We start from the raw sequence: 20,603 nt of genomic DNA on the forward strand, positions 1-20,603 counted from the left end.
AGCTTGTTTCCTAATTCAATGAACTTGACAATAATTGAAGTGTTTTATTTTTGGCCTTCTTTCCACACAGAAAAGACCATGCCAATTAGCTTTAATTCTTTCTTTCCCCTCTTTCTTTTCATGCTCTTGAGTAGGCAGGAACCAGCATATTCCGATCATTTGCATTATCCAAAGAAAATCTGCTTTGAAGTCCTGAGATACTATTAGAAAAAAGGATCTACTAATACCACATGAAAAATTGTTCAAAGCTCATAAATTCACTGGAACAGATGTACATTATCATTGGATTTGCCTTTTTTTCTTCTTTCTTTTCTCCTGTATTGGTAATAGACTACCACATGTCCTTCTCATCCTTAGCGCTTAGCATCTTGTCTTTACAGATGCTTGCCCCCTGCTGTGCCAATCCACACTTCAAAGCTCTCTGCCTATCTGAAGGAAACAAAGCACACAGAACATATTACGGCAGCCTCTCATTTCCCTATACTTAAGTCAATATCATTGCTTTTATTTGCCAGTGGCAACACAGAGATTGATATTTCTACACAAAAAAAGACTATTCCCTGTAAACCATGTTTCCCAACAACAGAAATACTACATGGGACATATGCACAGGAAAGGGCCCATTCTAGTTACATGTGTAATGAAAATATTTCTGTGACAATCACCAAACTGGACATAGCTCAAAATATGAAAAAGACAGAAAAGCAGCTTTTCATTATGGAATAAAATCACATTTAACTAAATTAAAAAGAAAAAGATTTAACTTGTCATTTTGTTTTTGAATTATGAAAAGGAAGCCGTGCGTTCAGTAAAATCCTGTTTCACCCGTTACATTCAGTTATACTACATAATTTATACTTACCATGATACAAATTAAATATCATTTTATGCACCGGTAGAGTTATTAGAGTAGGTGAATGGAAAGGTTTAGATTGTAGTCCTAAATACCTCTCTGGTGCTCTCTGTCTTCTTCATTGTAAGGCGTACAGCTCTCCGGAGGAGGATTCTCACAGTAATGGCCCACTGTAATTGCTGTGGGTAGTGCTCGTCTATAAATGATCATGTACCCATTACTCAGACAGTGTCGTCCCATGTACAACATGCTGACCTTTGTTCACTTTGCTGAAAATTGCTGAGAGGAATCCATCAACACCTAGAGATCCTTTGTCCTTCTTTTAGTATTTCATTTTTTTTAATACATTTACAGAAGATAACAGACAGTGTACATCTTTTGTAATAAATCAGGTTGGCATACCTCCCATGGGCCTACTGCTGTAGTTATTCCTCTTAAGAGTTCTTTTTTTTTTGCCTTGCATTCCAAGTATGTATAGAATAACTGCTGTCTATCAGATGGTAGCATCAGTGTATATATTTTTCAGAGAATAATCACCTGAATCTGAGCTGTCCTCCGCGTGCCCTCCACTGTTTAGCTGTAACAACCAGAACTTTTCTGTTTCGTTTTATTCTCACCTTGGTCACATTCCACCGGTGGATAGCAGTCCTACTAGAGGTTGAACACAGTGGGCGCTTGACTGGAAAGACAACTATCCCAGATATGTGTGGATTTTACGTAATATGATTTCAAAGCAAACACCAAGTCCAGTGTGAGTGAGTGCATACATATGTATATATATATATATATATATATATATATATATATATATATATATATATATATATATATATATATATATATATATATATATATATATATATATATATATATATATATATATTTATGTAATTTCTTCCTAGCTACAGTAATCTCATTTGCATTTGCCAGGTTTAAATGAAACTTGGTGTTATCTCCACCGTTTAGAGAATGATCCACTCTCTTTTATTGTTCTTGTTCTACACATGTAAGGTTTCCATTTTTTTTATAAGACTGCAGTTCTTATGAGCAATAATTAACATGTTCTCAGAAAACCTGATGCAGTTGTGACCAGTGTTTGTACCAGATGAAAAGCAAAGGTATTAAAATAAGTGCCATTATTTTATTTACACAAGCTCCTGCTTGAAGATGGCTGAGGCTAAGGTCTGAACTTTGGCAAAAAGAAAGGACCAATGTGTTGTAAAGAAAATCGTGGATGTACACTACTGAAGCACAAACTACTAATAACACAGCAATTAGGTCAGCAGCTAAAATGAGATGTAGTGAGCAATTGTAGATCATCTGTCGTAAATATTCAAAAGCAAACTTAGGCTTGAACTTGTAAAACCTTTTCTACACCCAACAGTCTTTTACCTGACACACTTATAAAGTCCCAAAGTCCTGAAACCAAATAGATTAAACATCAGAGACAGACTTATAATGTATGTGAGAGGAAGTACAGTGTCTCCAGTGCTGTCATTTCAACATGTGTGAATGCATTATCTAACTGTTACTGTACACTAGAGAAGAAGATATCCATGAACACCAAGGCTATTAGCAACATATGTGAAGAGTTGAAAGGAGTGCAGATCAAAGTAAAAAAATAAGCAGAGAAGATGTAAAAAAAAAAAAAAAAAAAATCTCATGTCAAGCTACAGAGAAGAGAGGATGCAGGAGGATACAGAAGGAAATGCCCCCTTTGGCTATACAGCATGTGAGACTTGCAGTAAAGCTGCAAGGCAAGAGGTTTTTGAGCATTTTTCAAGTATCACAAAGGACAAAGAGAACATATAGATAACTTGTAGCGCACATTCTGCATTTTATTTTTTGAGAATTTGTATTTCAAAACTTGTCTTTATCTTAATAGGTTTGGCCTGCATCAGGTTAAGACAATTGCTCCAACGTGTGTTTTCTTCTGTGTGATTGTTAAACTCAGCTGTCATGGCTTTAATCGCAAATATTGCAAAGCCGTTTCATGCAGAGCAAACATGGAATTTGCCAAGTTCTTATGAAACAGTATTTCTTTTTGAGTGATGCTCACTTGTTCAGACTTTAAATCAGAGGAAAGTTTCTTCTGTCTTTCTATTTTCAACAACGCTAACAAGAAACTTTTGGTGAACAAGCAATAAAGCTGAACACGGGTGTCCGATGTGTTCATCCTGACCCACCTATACTGTATCTTCAGTTACTTCATGTACAGTAACACTTAATTCACCATGATGGTAGTATCAGGATTGTGGGTCAGTATTCTTCCAGGTTTTGGCTAATGCCACGTCATGTTGTGTGCAATTGTGCAAACATGATGCACCAGGACAAACAGCATTCTATATGAATACATATTATAATGAACTATAGTATCCTTCTAGCAACTTTATTATAATTGATAAATATCCAATTGTGCTAAAAGTTTTCTTAAAGTGCTCATGTTGTGCTCATTTTCAGGTTCATAATTAAATTTAGTTTAAAACACCATATTTATGTTGTACTGCACATTGCTGCAGCTCCTCTTTTCACCTTAGCTTAGTAAAGCTAAATTTCGTGACTAGGCTTATTTTTCCGACAATTTTGCAAGAGTGCCAGTGCTGTTTAATACACGTAATGCTTTAGGGCCATGTCTTTATTGTTTGTAATTTGTATGCAATGGCACACCTCACACTAGGACTATACTTGAGCTTTTTACTTTGAAAAAAGAAAAAATCTCCAGGATAAGCACAAGTAAGCCTGTCTCATCATATAGGGTAACTTTAAAAGTGCACCGAATGCCTATAAATGCTGGGCTACGGTGAGTAGTATAACCATTGAGAGTAAATCTGCTATTATAACTGTAGCAACTTATGTACTTTACTCTTCTGGTATGAATGCTTTTAATAGCTGAAAAATGTAAAGCTGCAGTAATAATAACCTGCTAAACTGGGTTAGGATTGAAACCATTTGTAACGTTGGTGCAAGTTCTGCAGGTTACACTGGCTTGCTTACACAAATACTCGCGTTTGTGAGAGGAAGGCATATCACATTGCCAAGAGGCAGACTCGCTGTAGTTGCCCCGACCAGAGATAAGCTGTTAAGCTGCAGATGAAAGTGTGTGTGCATGTAGAGAGAGCGTGGCGTGGTGAGCAGCTGTGGTCAGCCAGATTTGAGAGCCCTCTGTGACACCACGGTTAAGATACATCGGAGGGGAGCTTTACCACACACACACACACACACACACACACACACACACACACACACACACACACACACACACACACACACACACACACACACACACACACACACACACACACACACACACACACACTTTAGACCAATCCAGCTGACTTCTTGTTAATATTTCTTTTAAAGTAATTGAAAGGAAACTTCAGAGATTAATTATTCTGTCAAATAAAATTGAAATGTGTCTGGTTTTAGAAAAGTATAGGAAGGCAACAGTAAACATGTTGTCCCAAATCGTATAGGCCGTTTCTCAACCAAACCCAGTTTAATCTTGTTTTGATCCTGAAGGCCACATCTGGCCCGCTGCTCAGTGGATAACACTTGCTCCTCACAAAAACACGTTGGGGCCTTTCTATGTGGAGTGGGCCTGTGGGTTGGGCCAAATGGAGATTCACAATAGAAGTGAATATTGTTTGTGAACCCAGCACAAGGTAAATATAGATATGGAGGGATGGGATGTCTCATACACATCTGTTGTTACAATTTACAAATACACAATATCTTGTGAAATAAAAGCAAATATCGTGAAAATATTGTAGCCCTGTTTATCAAAAAAGATACTGACAGACTCCATGAGCCAATGATGTTTGTACATACAAAAGAAAGGCTGAGACACAGCCCAAACACTGCAGAACAGAGGATGAAGGAAATGAGTCTAAGAAGGCTGATTGGTCTTCTCATCGAACTTTCAGCAAGAAAGCAAATAAATGTATTTCCCACAATAAATGATCTACATGGCGTAGATCATTTTTTCATGTTTTTTTTTTTTTTTAAATGCAAAGCAAGTGTGTTGTAGCACCAATAGATGACAACTAATATGGACTAATGTGGACACTAAGACAGTAAGAAGGAAAGAAAACGACCCCAGAAGTCAGTGCATTTCTAAGGAACAGGTTCATATTTTAATGATAAAAAGGGTATTTTCCCTCGGCACAGATCTGCTATCAAATAAATAAAGGAATTAATCAAATACAATCTATATAAACTAAACAAAGAAATAAAACATTAGGAGGGAAAGGAAAAACGGAGAAACAGCTAGTGCTAAACAACTTTCTTGTACAACACCAAGTGAAAGTGTTTCTGCATGTGGAGAGAGAGAAACAGCTTGTGCGATAGACAGGTAACAAATCCTCCCTGCTTTGTGGGATTGGCATGGTGGATATTGGAGTACTAGCTAACAGTAGGCAAGTGAGATAGCTTAACAGTTTTTTTTATTATAAATATGCCTTATATTCTTTCTACATGATACTGGCTTATCCTTTCTGCAGTACACTATGTACAGCTGTTTTTTTTTTTTAAATGTTAATACATGATCTTCAAAGCAAATTAGTGGTGGAATACATATTGTATTAACATGAAGGTGTGGCTCTGAATACCCAGGACTCTATACAACAGGACTGAAGATGGAGGATGATGAAAAAAATGGTTGTGAGAGGCATTGATCGTTTGAAATAAAAACAATATATATAATGGAAAAAATTAACATTCTGATAGATTTACATGGATAACGGATGACTGAAAACCTTAATATTTTTATTATTCTGATCCCAAAATATCTATATATTGCCAGGGTATGATGAAAGGCAGAAGAAAAATTTTGATTGGCAGCCTGAAGGTTAAACAGGTTTCTAAAGGACTTTTTTTTCCAAGAGCATTTTGTACAGTCTGTGACAAAATTGAGGAAAGAATTTCTCAACTTCCCAGCTTTCCCAACTCTCAACAAATACTGTAGAGGTGCTCTTGAGCAAGGTATGTGACCCCCCCCAGTTGCTTTTGTGATGCTGCAGGGCTGAAGTCAGCAGTATGAAAGTGTGTTTCTAGTGGACAGCTTTCAGATGTGAGTTCAGGTCATTGTATGAATGTGAAGCAGGGCAATAAATCAAGTCCTTTCAGTTCAGTAGAACTCTCTCAGGGTCAAAAAAGTTTAAAAATTGCAACCTGGCTGTGGGTCTGCCTGATCCTTTCACCCAAATTCCTTCAGAAGCCCTGGCTCACCGTGTCGATTCGGACCACCCGGCAGGACCAGAAAACCAGGCTACCAATTCCACACTGCTTATATTTGGAGAGTCACGCTGGTATCAACACTGTTTCGGGTGAGAGGAAACCCTTGACAAAAGGTGTTACAGTTGTGTGAGGGCTCCAGCAGCGAGGACTTCTTGTCCAGGAACAGCAGTGAGGAAGCTGAGGTATGGAGCGCAGCTGTGATTCCCCTCAGGGGGTGGGGGGGAGGGGCGGGCGGTGGGTCCTGTGGGATGACCAGTCTGACTGGTGCCTGTGCTAAAGGACGGCCTGCAGCTGTGAGAGGACACTGCAGGGCTGAGGGCAAGACAGACATGCACTGCATTCTTGCTCATCAAAAACACATGCACACGCTTAAGGCAACCTAACACAATCAAACATAGCCGATAGAGATTGGACACTGGTGGGCCATCATTTTCTCTGTATGGATTAGGTTCCCCTTGCGCACAGGATTTAAACCCTAACAAACGACTGTGGATACATAAGGGCAGGTCATTTCTAGTGCTGAAGAGAACATGTGTGTTCACCAAGAATAGCCCGTGAGAAATCAGTTAACTACCACCCTGGAGAACCTACAAGGTGATTAACAGCCTTACATTTGCAGTTCTCAGTTCACTGCCTCGCATGTTGGTGGCCTCCACAACTGAATGTTTATGGCAGCGCCCACAGAGCATCATGGGATAGGATGAACAGACAGCGCCTGGTGCTGGCAGGAGAGCAGCAGCGGTGAGTTATGGGTCTAGTGGAGACTGTGGGCCGGGCCCAGTGTTATCCAGCACCAGAGGAATGAGACAGCTGAAAGAGCTCTGGCCCCGCCACACCACAAACAGAGCCTTGTTGGCTGAGCTCTGAGGCCACATGGCGGCACACGGTGAAAGACCTGCTGACAGCTGGGGGACAGGAAGAAACAGCGGGAAACAGCGGGAGCAGACGCGTGACCCCTGGGCAAGGCCAAAGGGTGGTCAACGAGTTACGGAAAGTGCTATCCTGAAAGTAGTAAAAAAAAAAAAAAATATTCCAATTATCCAAAAAGATAACCATGGCGCTGGACAACTACCAGGTGTAAATATGTATAACTGCTTGGTTCTAAGACAGGGCGGGGTTGAAAAATGACATGCGTGCTCAGCAAAATATTTCTCTGCATAATTAACAAAAAAAACTCTCCTTAAAAAAGGACAAACTCCACACTGATGAATGAATGAACCAATCTAACTGGCTGCATGTACCTTGGTTTCAATTTATGCAAATTATGCCAAAAGGTATGAGCCAGAATTGGAGAGTTCTAATCCACTGGTGTCAAGATCACATCATCTCTAGTTTCTCTCTTTGTTTTTAAGTGTATCATGGACCTGAGGAGGTGTGATTTAACTGCTGATACTTTGGAAAATTTAAAGTGTTCATATCATGATCATTTTCAAGTTCATAATTGTATTTTGAGGCTCTACCAGAATAGGTTTACGTGGTTTAATTGTCAAAAAACACCATATTTGTGTTTAACTGAACATGGCTGCAGCTCCTCTTTTTATCCTGTGTGTTGAGCTCTCTGTTTTAGCTACAGAGTGAGGCATCTCATTTCTGCTCCATCTTTGTTGGGAGTCGCACATGCGCAGGAGCTAGTTAAGGACTACTAGCCAGTCAGAAGCAAAGTATGAGGGCGTGCTACGCTGGCAGCTAGGCGAGTATTTTAACATATTACAAAGTGATACACGTTTGTCACGGAAAAGGCTGGACCGCAATAAAGCAGTTTGGGACAGTGTTTTCTGTTGGAGATGGTAAGTCCATTTGGGGTGGGATTTTTCACTTTGTAAACTGATACCGTGCACAAAAAGAAATATAACAGAAAGGAAAGGGGAAAAGCCAAAAAGCATAATATGAGCACTTTGAATAAAAAAAGAGAGCTGACTGTTAAGGGCAATTGCTGTATGATGAAACACAGAATAACTGGACCAAAGCATTGATACATTTCCTCTAGTTTTCTCAAATTGTTGCAGGTCGTTTTTCAGTTTCTAATTCATATTTCTGCAGTACCATCACACTGGTGCAAATAATCAGCAAGTAGGAAGGTCAAGAACTCTGCAGTGGTATAATTTCTTCAACAAATCCCATTTAGGTCTGCTGCCTAATTATTTATCCATTTACATGTCACTTTAACAGCGTTGCCGTGGCGGTTGTGGCCCACTTTGGCACTTATCACTTCATGACTCATGTCCTATTTTCCTTTCTGTCTGTAACTTGGTGTCGTATTGCTGTTGTGCCTTGACCAGGTCTTGCTTGAGAAGGATACCCTGGGTCTCAATTAGATTAGCTGTATAAATAAAGGTTAAAGCTATAGTACGTAGTTTCTGTCTCCCCCATGAGGAATTCTAAATAATTACAACAACACTGTTGGCGTATCCACCTGATACAAGCCTGTGATTGCGTACCACCCCCACACAACCTCCACATAGTTGCTAGTAGCACACGGAGGACAGCACACGGAGGATTAATTGCAATGGCTTGAATATAATGGATGTTCATTAATATCAAAAAGTTACACACTACAGCTTTAAATAAAATTAATATAGACATAAAATTAAATAAAAATGATGCTTTAAAATATTTCTATGTGTTGAGAGGTTGAGCGACTGAACAGCAGTGTTGAGAGTTGAGTTGCACTTATGTATCTAATCACATTGTGAGAAAGTTGAAGAAAGAAAAGAAGAAAAAGACGGAGGAAAGAGTTTGAGCCTGAGTAAGTAATACAGTTGTTCATTTTCTAGTCTTGAGGCTCTGAGTGGTATTATAAAATGCTGTTGTGAAGAAAAACAAACATAAAAGCTTCAGATAGTGAATACAACGATATCACATTATCAACAAAGCTTATAAAGTTGATAATATATACCTTATGTACAGTCAATGATAGTTCATAAAAGTAATGAGCTTTTTGACACTTAAGTTCTGCAGATTATGACATGATTTCTCTTCTTTCCAAAAAGTTTTGAAGTAATTTGAAAATAACCTCTGAACGCTTAGTCAAAAAAATCATTATAAAAACAATTAGGGTAAAATTGGAGGTAGCAGCGGATTTGGGATCGCGGTTCTTTTTTACTTTAAAACATTTCAACATTTTTTCTTCCCATTTTTGCTTACAGGGTATTGCGTGCTTGAATCAGAATCTTCATTTTCATCTTCAAAAACCTGACTGTCAGCCTGCTTTAAATACTCACGCACACATGAGCGCACTTCAAGTGGATTTAAACAGACACCAGTGTCGTGACACTCACATACACACTCTCGCTACGCCCACACACACACACACACACACACACACACACACACACACACACACACACACACACACACACCTATTCCTTCATATATTTTTGTCTTTACATCACAGTCTTTCCTCCTCTCGTCCCTCCTTTTAAAAAACCTTTTGGCTTAGTGGTCTGGAAGGGTTGTGGTGCTAGTGTGGAGCCGTAGAGTCTATTATGTAGAGGATGACAGGGTCGGGGGCAACAGGAACTTCGGGGTAATTTATCAAATTGTCCCCCGGTGCCTCCTCTCTAGCCCCAGCCTCGATCCTCAGTCGTTGGCCCTACTTTGGCCCTGAATCACTGTCCTGCTGCATAACCGAGCATTTGTATGTCCGACCAACCTCTTTATAACACTGACTAATAACCTCAAATCACTGGGACATCCCTTCCATGATCCTCCTCTCCAACCCATGTTCTGTGTCCACCACAAAGGCACGGCAGTACTGCACAACGCAGGGTTGGCCAGGGGTTGAGGAGGGAGCTGCTTGCAGTCAGAGTCTGCTGGCCTGGTTGGGTATTGTGGGACTGTAGGAGTGCTGAGCTGGCCCAGGCAGGGTAAAACATTCAGGACTGGTAAAAGTGGTGGTAGTGGTGATGGTGTTCATGGTGGTGGTGATGCTCATGCCGCTGCACCACTTGGGCGAGCCCCCCCTCGTACAGCAGCACACTGGGCAGGTCCCTCACCTGCTCCTTCTCCACCACTGGTCCAGGAGCCTGAGAGCCTAAGGCCCTGTAGCCCTGGCTTTCCTTGGACCGCTGCTTGTGCTTACGATAGGGAGCTGTGGATTGGTAAGGGGGGGTCTGGCTGGGTAGTGCCGGGGGAGGAGGGACACCTCGGCTCCTCATAACCCTGCTACTGATCTGCGCAGGAGGCATGCGGCTGTGGGTCTTAGGAGAACGGAGGGCATGTTTCCCAGAGTCTTGGCCTCGTGTACGGGTGGGGTGGAGGCTGTCCGGAGCAACAGTGTCCACAACAGTCTGCAAGCGGCGGTGGTGGGAATAGGAGTGGCCATTTTCTGGTTCATGGGAGCGAGAACGAGTCTGGTTGGATGAGCGGGTCTGAGGCTCTGCCTTCGTAGGCTCTGTGGTGGGTGCTGTGAAGGAGGAAGATGCAGGTATTTATTTTTAACTGAGAAAGGAAAATTAACAACACAAAGAAACAGAAACAGCAACAATTCAGTCACAGGACTTGTCAAAATGTATTACATTGGGCACTCAAAACCCTGGAAAATGCAGAAGAAAAATAACCAATTATGTGCAAATTATAGTGCCAACTGCTCACTAATAAAGTTCTTGTAAAAAGCGCCACAATAAGTTTCTGGCAGCTTTGCTCTAGGTTCTTTCTCCATGAGGATAACGCTGACTCAATGTGACAGAGAGCAGATCTCTGTTAGCACTTTCCTAACAGGACCAACATTAAAATAATCACATGTCATCACTGACCATCAGATCAAGGCTGCTGCTTATTAAACCTAATATTTCACTTCACAACAGCCCGTTCTGTTGATGTGCTTTAGCCTTGAACACTTGATGTATTGTGCTTGACTGAGCCCAGATGTTTGTACTGGCTGGTAGTTCCACCTAATGGCTCCAAGCAGGTGCCACAGTAATGAGGGCCCCTGGATGCAGCTTCAAAGGGCCCCAGTCTGTGTTTCTCTCTCCCCCCTCCCCCTCTAAACCCCTGGCCCTGGTCCACTCACCGGCTCCGAAGCGGGATGTGTAGTTTTCGATGCCTGCCAGGTCCAAGTAGTGGTTCCTGCGTTCTAGGTTCTCATCCACACAGTGGCGCTGGCAGCCCGGCTGGGTGTGGTGGTCACTGTGGTGGCGCCTGTGGACAAAAGCGGCACCTCTCATTAGGTAGCAGTTTGGGCTAGAGAGGTTCAGTGCGAGTGTTTGGAGAAAGTAAAACAAGTGTTCCTTATGATCAGGCAGTAGCACAGTAATTGTTATAGTAGTGAGATTGTGACTGGAAAATCCCAGGTTTAAACATCAACTGGGCATATGAACAGGGCAGTAAGAGGGCTGACTCTCCCCTCCACTGTTAACTTCTCCTTAGTACAGTGGCTGTAACTAACTGCAGCTCCTCAAATCCTTCCTCAAACAACAAGACTGCCCCTAGCCACTTTAAGTGAGAAAGTCTTTCAAGAAGTGACTGTTATAATTGGTGACATGATAAATAAATATGATAATAATAAACTTCATATTCGTTATCACAATGCACAATAGAGACAAAGAAGTGTACAGGGGAGGTGGGTTTACCTTAGGAGTGCTCGTGTCTTCTTGTCTGCACTCTTGGGGTCTTCTATGCACTTGTCATTTTTCTCTCTGGGGTAGGACATGTCTGTGTATGTGGGAAAGACAGGAGGCTATTATTAAAGGGACACACACACACTCACGTGACAAGAGTCACACAAGCCTCAGAAGAAAGCAACCTTTGTTTTGGGGTTTTACTTTGAAGATCTATAGAAAAGACAAAACAACAATGCTTCATTTATTCTATTTTCAACTCCCAGCCTCTTATAAGCCATGAAATGAAGAAAAAAAACATGCAGACTTCAGAAATTGTTTATTAAGGACGCAAGATCTGATGCAGTTTCAAATTAGCATGAAGGCAACCGGCTATATTTTCAAAGCTCGCTCTGTTTGAATCTCTTGATGGATATTTATAGCCGAAACAAAAAGGATGCAAACACACAGGAATATATACTTTTTGAGATATTTTTCCCTGACTACTTGTTTACCGAGTCGTCAGTGAGAAAAGTTAGGTTGAATGCAGTTTTATTTTCCCGGCAGCTCTGAGAAGGGGGGGTAGAAAAGATGGGGAGAAGAAAAAAGGAAAATGGCTGTGGTTATCAAAAGGACTCAGCACATCTCTTAAGGTTTCTTTCAGAGTATTTGAAGGCGCTAAGGGAGGGGCCCCTCTCTTAGCTCTGTCACTCCCCCCATCATTAAAAATGAACCCCATTGAGTGGGAGAGATGGAGCGATGCCGAGGCTGCGAGGAACAAAGCTCTGACAGGCCTGAAGCAGCCGCCTTTCTACATAACAACAAACACATCTCTGGGTGAGCTGACAGCAGGCAACACAAGGGGACCCCAAAACGCCCTCTCTTCTCCCCCGCCCCGCCCTCTGTGTTCATGCAAGCTTTACCTGCCGCACCCTGCGTACAAGTCCTCCACCGCTGGCTGGAGTCAGGAGCCACCGACAGCTTGACCCGCAATGTCTTGCTGCTGCTGGGTGAATGGTTGACGGAGGCGTCCACGACCTCATAGATGGTGTGGAGGAGGCTGGTGATATCCTGCAGGACAGAAGAGGTGGAGGCGAGTGATACACAGCTTCCATTTAACAGTGATGAGAATCATTTGATCACCAAGTAATAAAAGAATCTTGTAGATCCTTGGTGAGGGTGAATATTTTACAACAACAACAAAAATCAAGACAAAAAGGAACATAGGAGGCTGTTCTTATCACTGTCCTGTTTGAATTCTGCAGCTTTGTGCATTAAAACTGCATCATACGCATCATGCTAGCTAGGAATTTAAAGAAGTCACTCAAACAACAGTTAACAGAGAAAGTCACTGGTATCAGTTGTTTTAGTTCAGCTTTCCAAGTTGAAGCGATCAGACCGGGTGTAAAGACGAGATATAAATTCATGAAAAGAAAACGTCTTGGCGGTAGAAGAAGAAGACCTGATATGAGACTTACTCCGGCTGGGTGAGTGCTACTCTATCTACTCTCTGTTTAATTCCTCAACGTCTCTTAAATTATGGAAATTACATCTGCATAGTAAGTAACACCTGTGCACCATACACACAAAAGCGCACATTCACATACAAAAAGCACTGATTTACTTCAGAACCAAATAACTGTCCATATTTGGACTGCTTTGTTTTCACGTTAAATAATTCTGTCTCTTGCGGCGGTTTAGAAGCCATATTTTGCACTGATGAGTGTGTTTATGCACCATGCTGAGATAATGACTCCCTCTTGGGTGTTAACATCTATGCTGGATCTTTTTATAGAAAAACCAAAAGCTAATTGTCCTTTCAAAATGTCACCTGGTATGGATGTGAGATGAAACGACAGATACAGTCTCGCAAAACTCATTAGGGTTTTCCTTTAGAAGGAAGATTTTTTTACTCACAATACTACTCTGACTCATAACAAAAAGGACTACTATGAATTCTTCAGGGACGGGTTCCACATACTGGGTTAAGACATAGACACTGTAAGAAAAAAAATTCAAATGAAATAAAATAAAAGCTTCCAGTGTCATTTTTGGTTTTCTTCTCTTTATTTGTGGGAAACGGATGAAAAAAATAATAAATAAATAAATAAAAAGTTGGAGCGGAAAGCTTTTCTTTCCCCCTCTGAGCCGCCGCCTGCCGTCTCATGAGCCACGGAGCCACAGGCAATGCTAAAAAAACTGCACAGCCAACCGCACAGAGGACAGCTCCAGTCTCTTAGAGCAGTTTCAAGTTGTTCTCAAAAAACACGGGCCTTTCCGGATGTTCTCTCAGATCTGTACCAGGCAGACACAAGACACAAGGTACCTCGCAGGAGCGGAAACACGCAGATGACGCTGGATTTGGTTCTTAGGAGGGAGATTGGGTAACGTCTATCCTCACTTTATTTTGGGGGGTGTGGTGATACCACAATAGGGCAACGTTTAAGATTTCCCGGGAAGTTATTGATTCATTCTCATACAAAAGAGTAACTATGAGCTGCTAACCAGAACATTGTTGGGACACTTAAAATCTGTGTATTCAGAAATGTTTCTTTCATTTCCATTAATGCAATAAAATTAACTGAATTTGTTTTAAAAGGCCTCAAAGTACGTGATAAACAACACGACAATGTGTTCTAAAGGAATTTCTACTACAGCTACTGTGTTCTGTTGACAGATTTAACTTTACTTTTACGTTTCAACTTTCATTTATTACTGGTAATGTTTTAATGGTTTATATGTATTTACATGTTCATTTATTTATTCATCAAAGGTTTATTTCTCCAGCTAAATCAGGATTATTACCTCTCTGGTTACTTTGCCATTATTGTCAAAGTCATAGAGGGTGAAGGTCCACTCCTGACGGTTATCCTCCTCCACAGACACAGCACACTCCAACTCCTGAAACAACACAGAGATGTGTAAGTCAGTGTGTATTTTTGTGTGTCCTGCCATTGCCCCAGTTTTATCCAGAGGGGAGGTAATAAACGTCTTGTTGGGTGTTGACACTTACTTCAAACTTGAGCTGTTTCTGTGGCCCTGCGGGAGATTGGCTGTCCCTCTCCTGCATCTTCTCCTCCACACAACAGCTGTCTGTCTTCTCTGGTGGTAAAGCCACTGCATTGACACACACATGCACAGACAGAGAGAGGCACACAGAGGCACACACACACACACACACACACACACACACAAAGATAAAAGAGAGAGCCTGAGGATGGAAACGTTGGGTGCAGTCTTAACCTAAGGATATGTCGTTGCCTTCAAGTGTTCCTTGTAAGCTCCTACTTCCGAGTTTGGCAGCTGCAATTAAGATGTGTTTCCTGGTTCTAAATAAACCTACACATCCAAATTCCTCAGTTTTTGTTGCACTGCTTGGTCCTGAAATTTTATTTTTCAAATTAATCTTAACATTTATTCTAGCATGTATGCAATATACCTTAAAACATTCTGAGACAGCAAAAAAACAAAAACAGATGCAAAAGACACATTTTGAGTTAGTTGAAAGAGAGGATGAGCACAAAACTGACCTTTAACATGTCACTATTGTGCTTTTTATTGTAACAAGTGCTTTTTGTGTTTCCTTCAATGCTTAATTTGTTGAATAAAAGAATGTTTGAAATAAATCCTTTCAGTTTTTTTAATTCAACAATAAATTTGTTGTATTGTAGAAATATACTAAAAGCAGCAGAACTGTATACACTTTATTATCCGTTTATTTATCCAAAGTAATATTATTGACATATTCAACAGTGACATCCTTCCACACAGCCAAAGTACTGTTATATCAAAAGTGATATCACGACTGGAACTGGAATCCAATATATGTATAACCCAATGAGACACACTGATGTCAAACATGAAACTGAATGGCATAACAGAGAACGTGATAGAATATTAGGTGGCATTCGGATATAAATGGTGAATTGTAAAACAGCACGCAAATATCAAAAGGCCTATGGGAGACCCCTGGAAGCTCATCACTTCATGGAATGACATTCACTGTAAATTACCATCCAGACATACAGTAAAGGCAGACAGTCCAGAAGGAACATTAATCTGTCAACGGCACTTAGTGACAGCCAGACCCACCTGTGTCTGAGTCTGACAACATTTCAAATACCATAGAAGTCAATGATAGCACAGGTTGTCCCAGACAGGAATCAAACTGAGAATGCACTGGTGTCATGGAAGGAAATTAATACTTCTAATTAATGAGCTCAGAAAAGATCTACGTGTGCCACTGATAGAAATGCATCAACGCAGGGTTTTCACCCTGCGTTATTTGATTATAAAATCAGTTATTACAAGTTACCCAATTTCTTTGTTAAAACTGGCAAAACAGAGTTAATACAACACATGTTAATGCCTGTGACCAAAGTTAATGGTGATGTATTTTTGGATTTAAAAATTGTAGGGTAGTTCACCCTGGTGGACAATGATAATCCATTTGTCTGTCCTGCCTTAATTTCACCACTGGATGTAGGCCCAGACCTAATGCTACCGGATATCCTTCTCTGCTTTGAAATCCTGCATTTGTTTGACAAATGAGACAGCAGATACCCACGACATGTAACTGAGCTCAACAAGCAACAAGCTCACACTTGTTTATGTATATTTCTGCAGAAGCTTGATAGAGCCTTTACCCAGCCACAGCTCCTTTATGTTTCACTGCAAGACATTTAGCTTTGTATGAGTATACAAAGCCCCCCCCCTTCCCCTCATCCAATCACAGTCCTGAAGATCGCACATCAACCCACACAGACCACACCCTATCTTGCCACCCTCCCCTCCTCCTCTCTCCTCTGCCACTTTGAAGTTCCATTCTCAAACCTTTTGGAAGAAGATCAGACCGGCTGTAAAACAGAATCACTAATTAATTAAGCCAAGTCAAATCTGAAACACTGTTTGTTTGCTCGCCAACGGAGCAGACACAACAGCCCAATTTCTTTCCTCCTGATCCAAAGCAGATCAAAGCAGACCTGTCTCATCTCTGGGTGGGGGAAAATGCCAGAAATGAAAGGCATCATCCCAGGGAGCTTTTACCAACTTTTTGGAGAGGAGCAGCATTTGGGGTCCCGCTGTTTGATCATCTGAGGTGCTCAAAGGGAACATTGTGTGCTAGGGCAAATCTGTTCCGTAGCAGGCTCAATATGGTGGTGAGATGCTTATCTCGGAGCTAATGAAATGCCGGGAGGAGTAACAGTAATCTGCTATCACCCACCTCCCCCTCTGCCCCCCCACCCACCACAGACATAAGCCGACTCTTTATAAGAGGAGCTGAGCCACGGAATTGGCTGCACATCAGATCTTAGGGGCAAGACGAGGGCAGCGGAAGAAGGCACCCTCCAAGCCAAGCCTGTTCCAGCAGCCACGCTACACACGCATGCATACAGTAGTACACACACGCAGAAACAGCGGCAGGGTCAGGAAACTGCCACCCACTGTGAGCAATCACGTTCATCTTAGCTAGATTACTGTATTACCTATAACTGGGCCACGCCGCCCCCACACCCTCATTTTTGGGAACAAATCAGTGCTGGGTACTGAGGGGATTTTGGGATGCCCAGGTTAATGGGACGGCCTGTGTGGTGATCCTAACATTTTCACCCAGCCCTTTGTCCTTCCTTTGCAATTTTTGCTGGCAAGTTCTTTTTTTACTACCAAAATGGTTCCTAAACCCAGTGGAAAGCCGGCTTTCATGTGTGTTGGTTATACTATCATCTCAGCGTTCACCGTTTTCTCTGTCATTTTCACTCATCTCTGTTTTAATGTTTTGACAATGGATGTGATCACTGCACTAAATGCAGTTCATGCTGGAGACATCAGAAATCCTCCACAGCTATCATTATTTGGGTCTTATTGTGGCTGGGGTGGTACGAAATTGTGCTATGTGCACATGAAGGCAATTTATTCCAAACTAAAAAAACTCAGTTTCGTCTACACTGCAAATCAGGGTCACTTACACCTACAACTTATTGTGACATTTCTGCACCCACAAATGTTACAGTTGCCTCTCACTGCTAGCTGTCAGTGAATGGGTTAAAGTGAAAACATTTACTTTCTTAGAGGTCCATATCATGGAAATTTTCGAACATGAGCTATGAACTGTTTTTATTGAAGCAAATGATTTGGGCCTTTCACTAAGAAACAGAGCAGTGTGTTCTGATTATCCAATTTAATTAGCTATGTAACATCTGTCTTGTAGTACAAGCTCGTTCCAGACTTGGGTTCAGCCCAGTGACCATTTCATATTCCATAAATCAGTTGCATTATCTACTTTTTCTATTATGCAGTGAAACAGAACTAAAATAAAAGTGAATTTCTCACACAATTCAAAATTCTAGGCTGGTCGCATTCAACTCTTCATTTTTGCCTCCGCCTCACGTCCAATCCTGTCTTTAAATGGGAGGGAGAGACTTTTTCCTCCCAGAGCTCTTAATCCAGGATCACATCACATTGGGGAAAAAACATGAAGGAATGGAGGCACTTTGCAGAGCCCCACAGGGGGGTACGGGTGGATGAAAGAAGAAGGCGGTAGAGAGGCGGGAGGGAAGGTAAAGGGGGCCTCATCAGCACATTGTTGGGGCTTAGAAAATGGGTGTGGAGCAGAAGGGAAAGGATGAATGACTGCAAAAAAGAACCGCACAAGTACCTGGAGGGCTATAGCAAATGGTATTTTTGCAGGTTTTCATTTTAATAAAAATAAAGGAGACCAAAATGCTGGATCTGAGCTGATGTAACCTTTGGTGATTGGCCTACCTTCTAAACGGTAGTGTTCATTGCCAATCTCTTCTGCACATGCTTCATCCATGGATTCCTAGAAAGAAAAGACACATAAATCACTGTTTCACGTCATATAAAGGAGAAGTATCATATTTTTGTCACATAAAAAACAAACATCTTTAACGGTGCAAATCCACAGCATAATTTTCCAACACAGAGTGACATGCCCAAATCAAAATTACAGTGTGTGTGTGTGTATATATATATATATATATATATATATATATACACATGAACAAAATTTGACAACTGTACTCTGGTCTTAAACAGCAGCAGAAAGTTTAAAAGCATGGTAATTGCAGGAGGGAAACCAACTGAGCATAAGACTGGCAGTCAGAATTGAGACTGTTAAAGAAGTATCTAAACCGTCACTTCCGGCCCTGCAGGGAATTCAAAGAGGGATGGTAGTTGGGCTATTTCGGTGGCAGGGTATCGATGCAGCGATGCCCGCCACCGGGCAGTTTCTGTTGGCACATATTTCAGCCCATACATGTGATCCCCCGGGCTTCACTATGGAAAAGTCTGGCTCAGGTTTCCATGTGGCATTACAGTCATCTGTCCAAAAAACCATTACTCACGGGCTGACAAACCCATATTCAAGCACACATCCGTTCGCACATACTCCAGCGGACACACATTCAAAGACCCACCCGCGACATAATTTCAGTGCACCCAACCATACTTCAAAAAAACATTTCTGATGATCAAAAACTAGAAAAAGTGCACACAGACTTTGCTGAGACAAAACATATTAACACTATTCTTATCATAGGTGATGATTGACATTACATATAAATAATTAACTTCATACAATCCTTGGATATAAGTGTAGGAGCATTTGTGTTTATTGTGGACATGCTGGGGTGTTCATAGGTGTGTGTGTGTGTGTGTGTGTGTGTGTGTGTGTGTGTGTGTGTGTGTGTGTGTGTGTGTGTGTGTGTGTGTGTGTGTGTGTGTGTGTGTGTGTCACAGGCAAGGCTGTGACAGCGTGAGAGGGGATTTCTGTGTAATCCAAAGAGGTAGAAGGTCAGATTGACTGATCCTACCCTCCTCCGAGTAGTGCCGGCCGGGCCGCAGCACTGTGGGTGGCTTCTGGAAAAGAATACAGCAAACCATAGGACTAACTGGCTGGCAGACTGATAGACTGATACCCTAAAGCAGGGACCTGGGATGTTTGTTTTTATTACTAGATAAAGTATTATTTTGAAGTCTGTACTGCTATACTAGCTTGTAAGATATGTTGCACAATATTGACCAATTGCGATTTTGCAATATTGATTATGAATATTACGAGATTGCTATTAATTTGAATATTTTTAAACATATGTAAAATTACAAAACTTATGGGAAAACGCTTTCTAACAATATTCATGAGATTCATAACAATATAGTGCACAGTGAGAATTGTGAATGAGAACTATTCAATCTATCCGACTCCAAACTCTGCCCACACCGCCTTTCATAAAGTTGCCGGATAGCTCCCTGGGAGAAATAGGTGCGGGATGGGATTAGGCCCCGCTAGTCTAGTTCATCCAGAAGCTTTTTGAAGCCGTTTATAGCCATTTTTAGTTCCATTTTGTAGTATCTATCTATTTCTTCATTTACACCCACAACAGACGGGACGCATCGCTCCACAAAATAAACAAAATATTGCATACTTATTATAGCAATAATGATATTTATTTAATATAGCATGCACCCATATGCTATACACACACTTATCTTCTCAATCTCGCATTTAACCCAGGTCAAGAGGATGGTCATGAAGGAGGGTTGGTTGACGTGTGTTAACCTACTCAGATAGATGCCAGATATGGGCCTGAGATATGGACCCTGTTGATCTGAATGGGGTGTTAGACTGTGGTAACATTAACACTGGCCTCTGTTTCCACAAAGCCTCACAGAGAAAAAGAAAAGAAAAAAAACATTCCTCACACACAAAGACACATACATGCAAGCACATTCACACACACACAGAAAGACAGCATCTTGAATGCTTTTTGATGAATGATCCAAAATTATTGAGAGGTTAACCAAGAACATGAGAAAAAGGGGGAAGAGGAATGTGATAATTGGTTGTTGTCTGTGGTGATGGATGGAAGCCGTATTATTAGTCCTATGGAGTAAGAACACTATCAAAAAGATGTATGCGTAACTTTATGTATTCATATTCGTATTTTTAAATTCATATT

General features: G+C 41.3%; 1 protein-coding gene across 1 annotated transcript in view; it reads right to left on the reverse strand.

Annotated features, from left to right (window-relative positions):
• Positions 1–4,967: 4,967 nt before the first annotated feature.
• The window catches only part of nkd1 (NKD inhibitor of WNT signaling pathway 1), a 35,765-nt gene continuing 20,129 nt past the window's right edge, over positions 4,968–20,603 (reverse strand). Inside the window, exons 4-10 of the mRNA XM_034875161.1 lie at positions 18,388–18,445; positions 14,639–14,742; positions 14,431–14,526; positions 12,549–12,696; positions 11,659–11,740; positions 11,100–11,227; positions 4,968–10,493 (exon numbers count right to left, since the gene is read on the reverse strand). Of these exons, the coding sequence (XP_034731052.1) occupies positions 9,964–10,493; positions 11,100–11,227; positions 11,659–11,740; positions 12,549–12,696; positions 14,431–14,526; positions 14,639–14,742; positions 18,388–18,445 (1,146 nt within the window). The 3' untranslated portion in view covers positions 4,968–9,963. The remainder of the gene's footprint in view (positions 10,494–11,099; positions 11,228–11,658; positions 11,741–12,548; positions 12,697–14,430; positions 14,527–14,638; positions 14,743–18,387; positions 18,446–20,603) is intronic.

This window comes from Etheostoma cragini, chromosome 1 (assembly GCF_013103735.1).
Source record: "Etheostoma cragini isolate CJK2018 chromosome 1, CSU_Ecrag_1.0, whole genome shotgun sequence".
Classification (NCBI taxonomy): Eukaryota; Metazoa; Chordata; class Actinopteri; order Perciformes; family Percidae; genus Etheostoma; species Etheostoma cragini.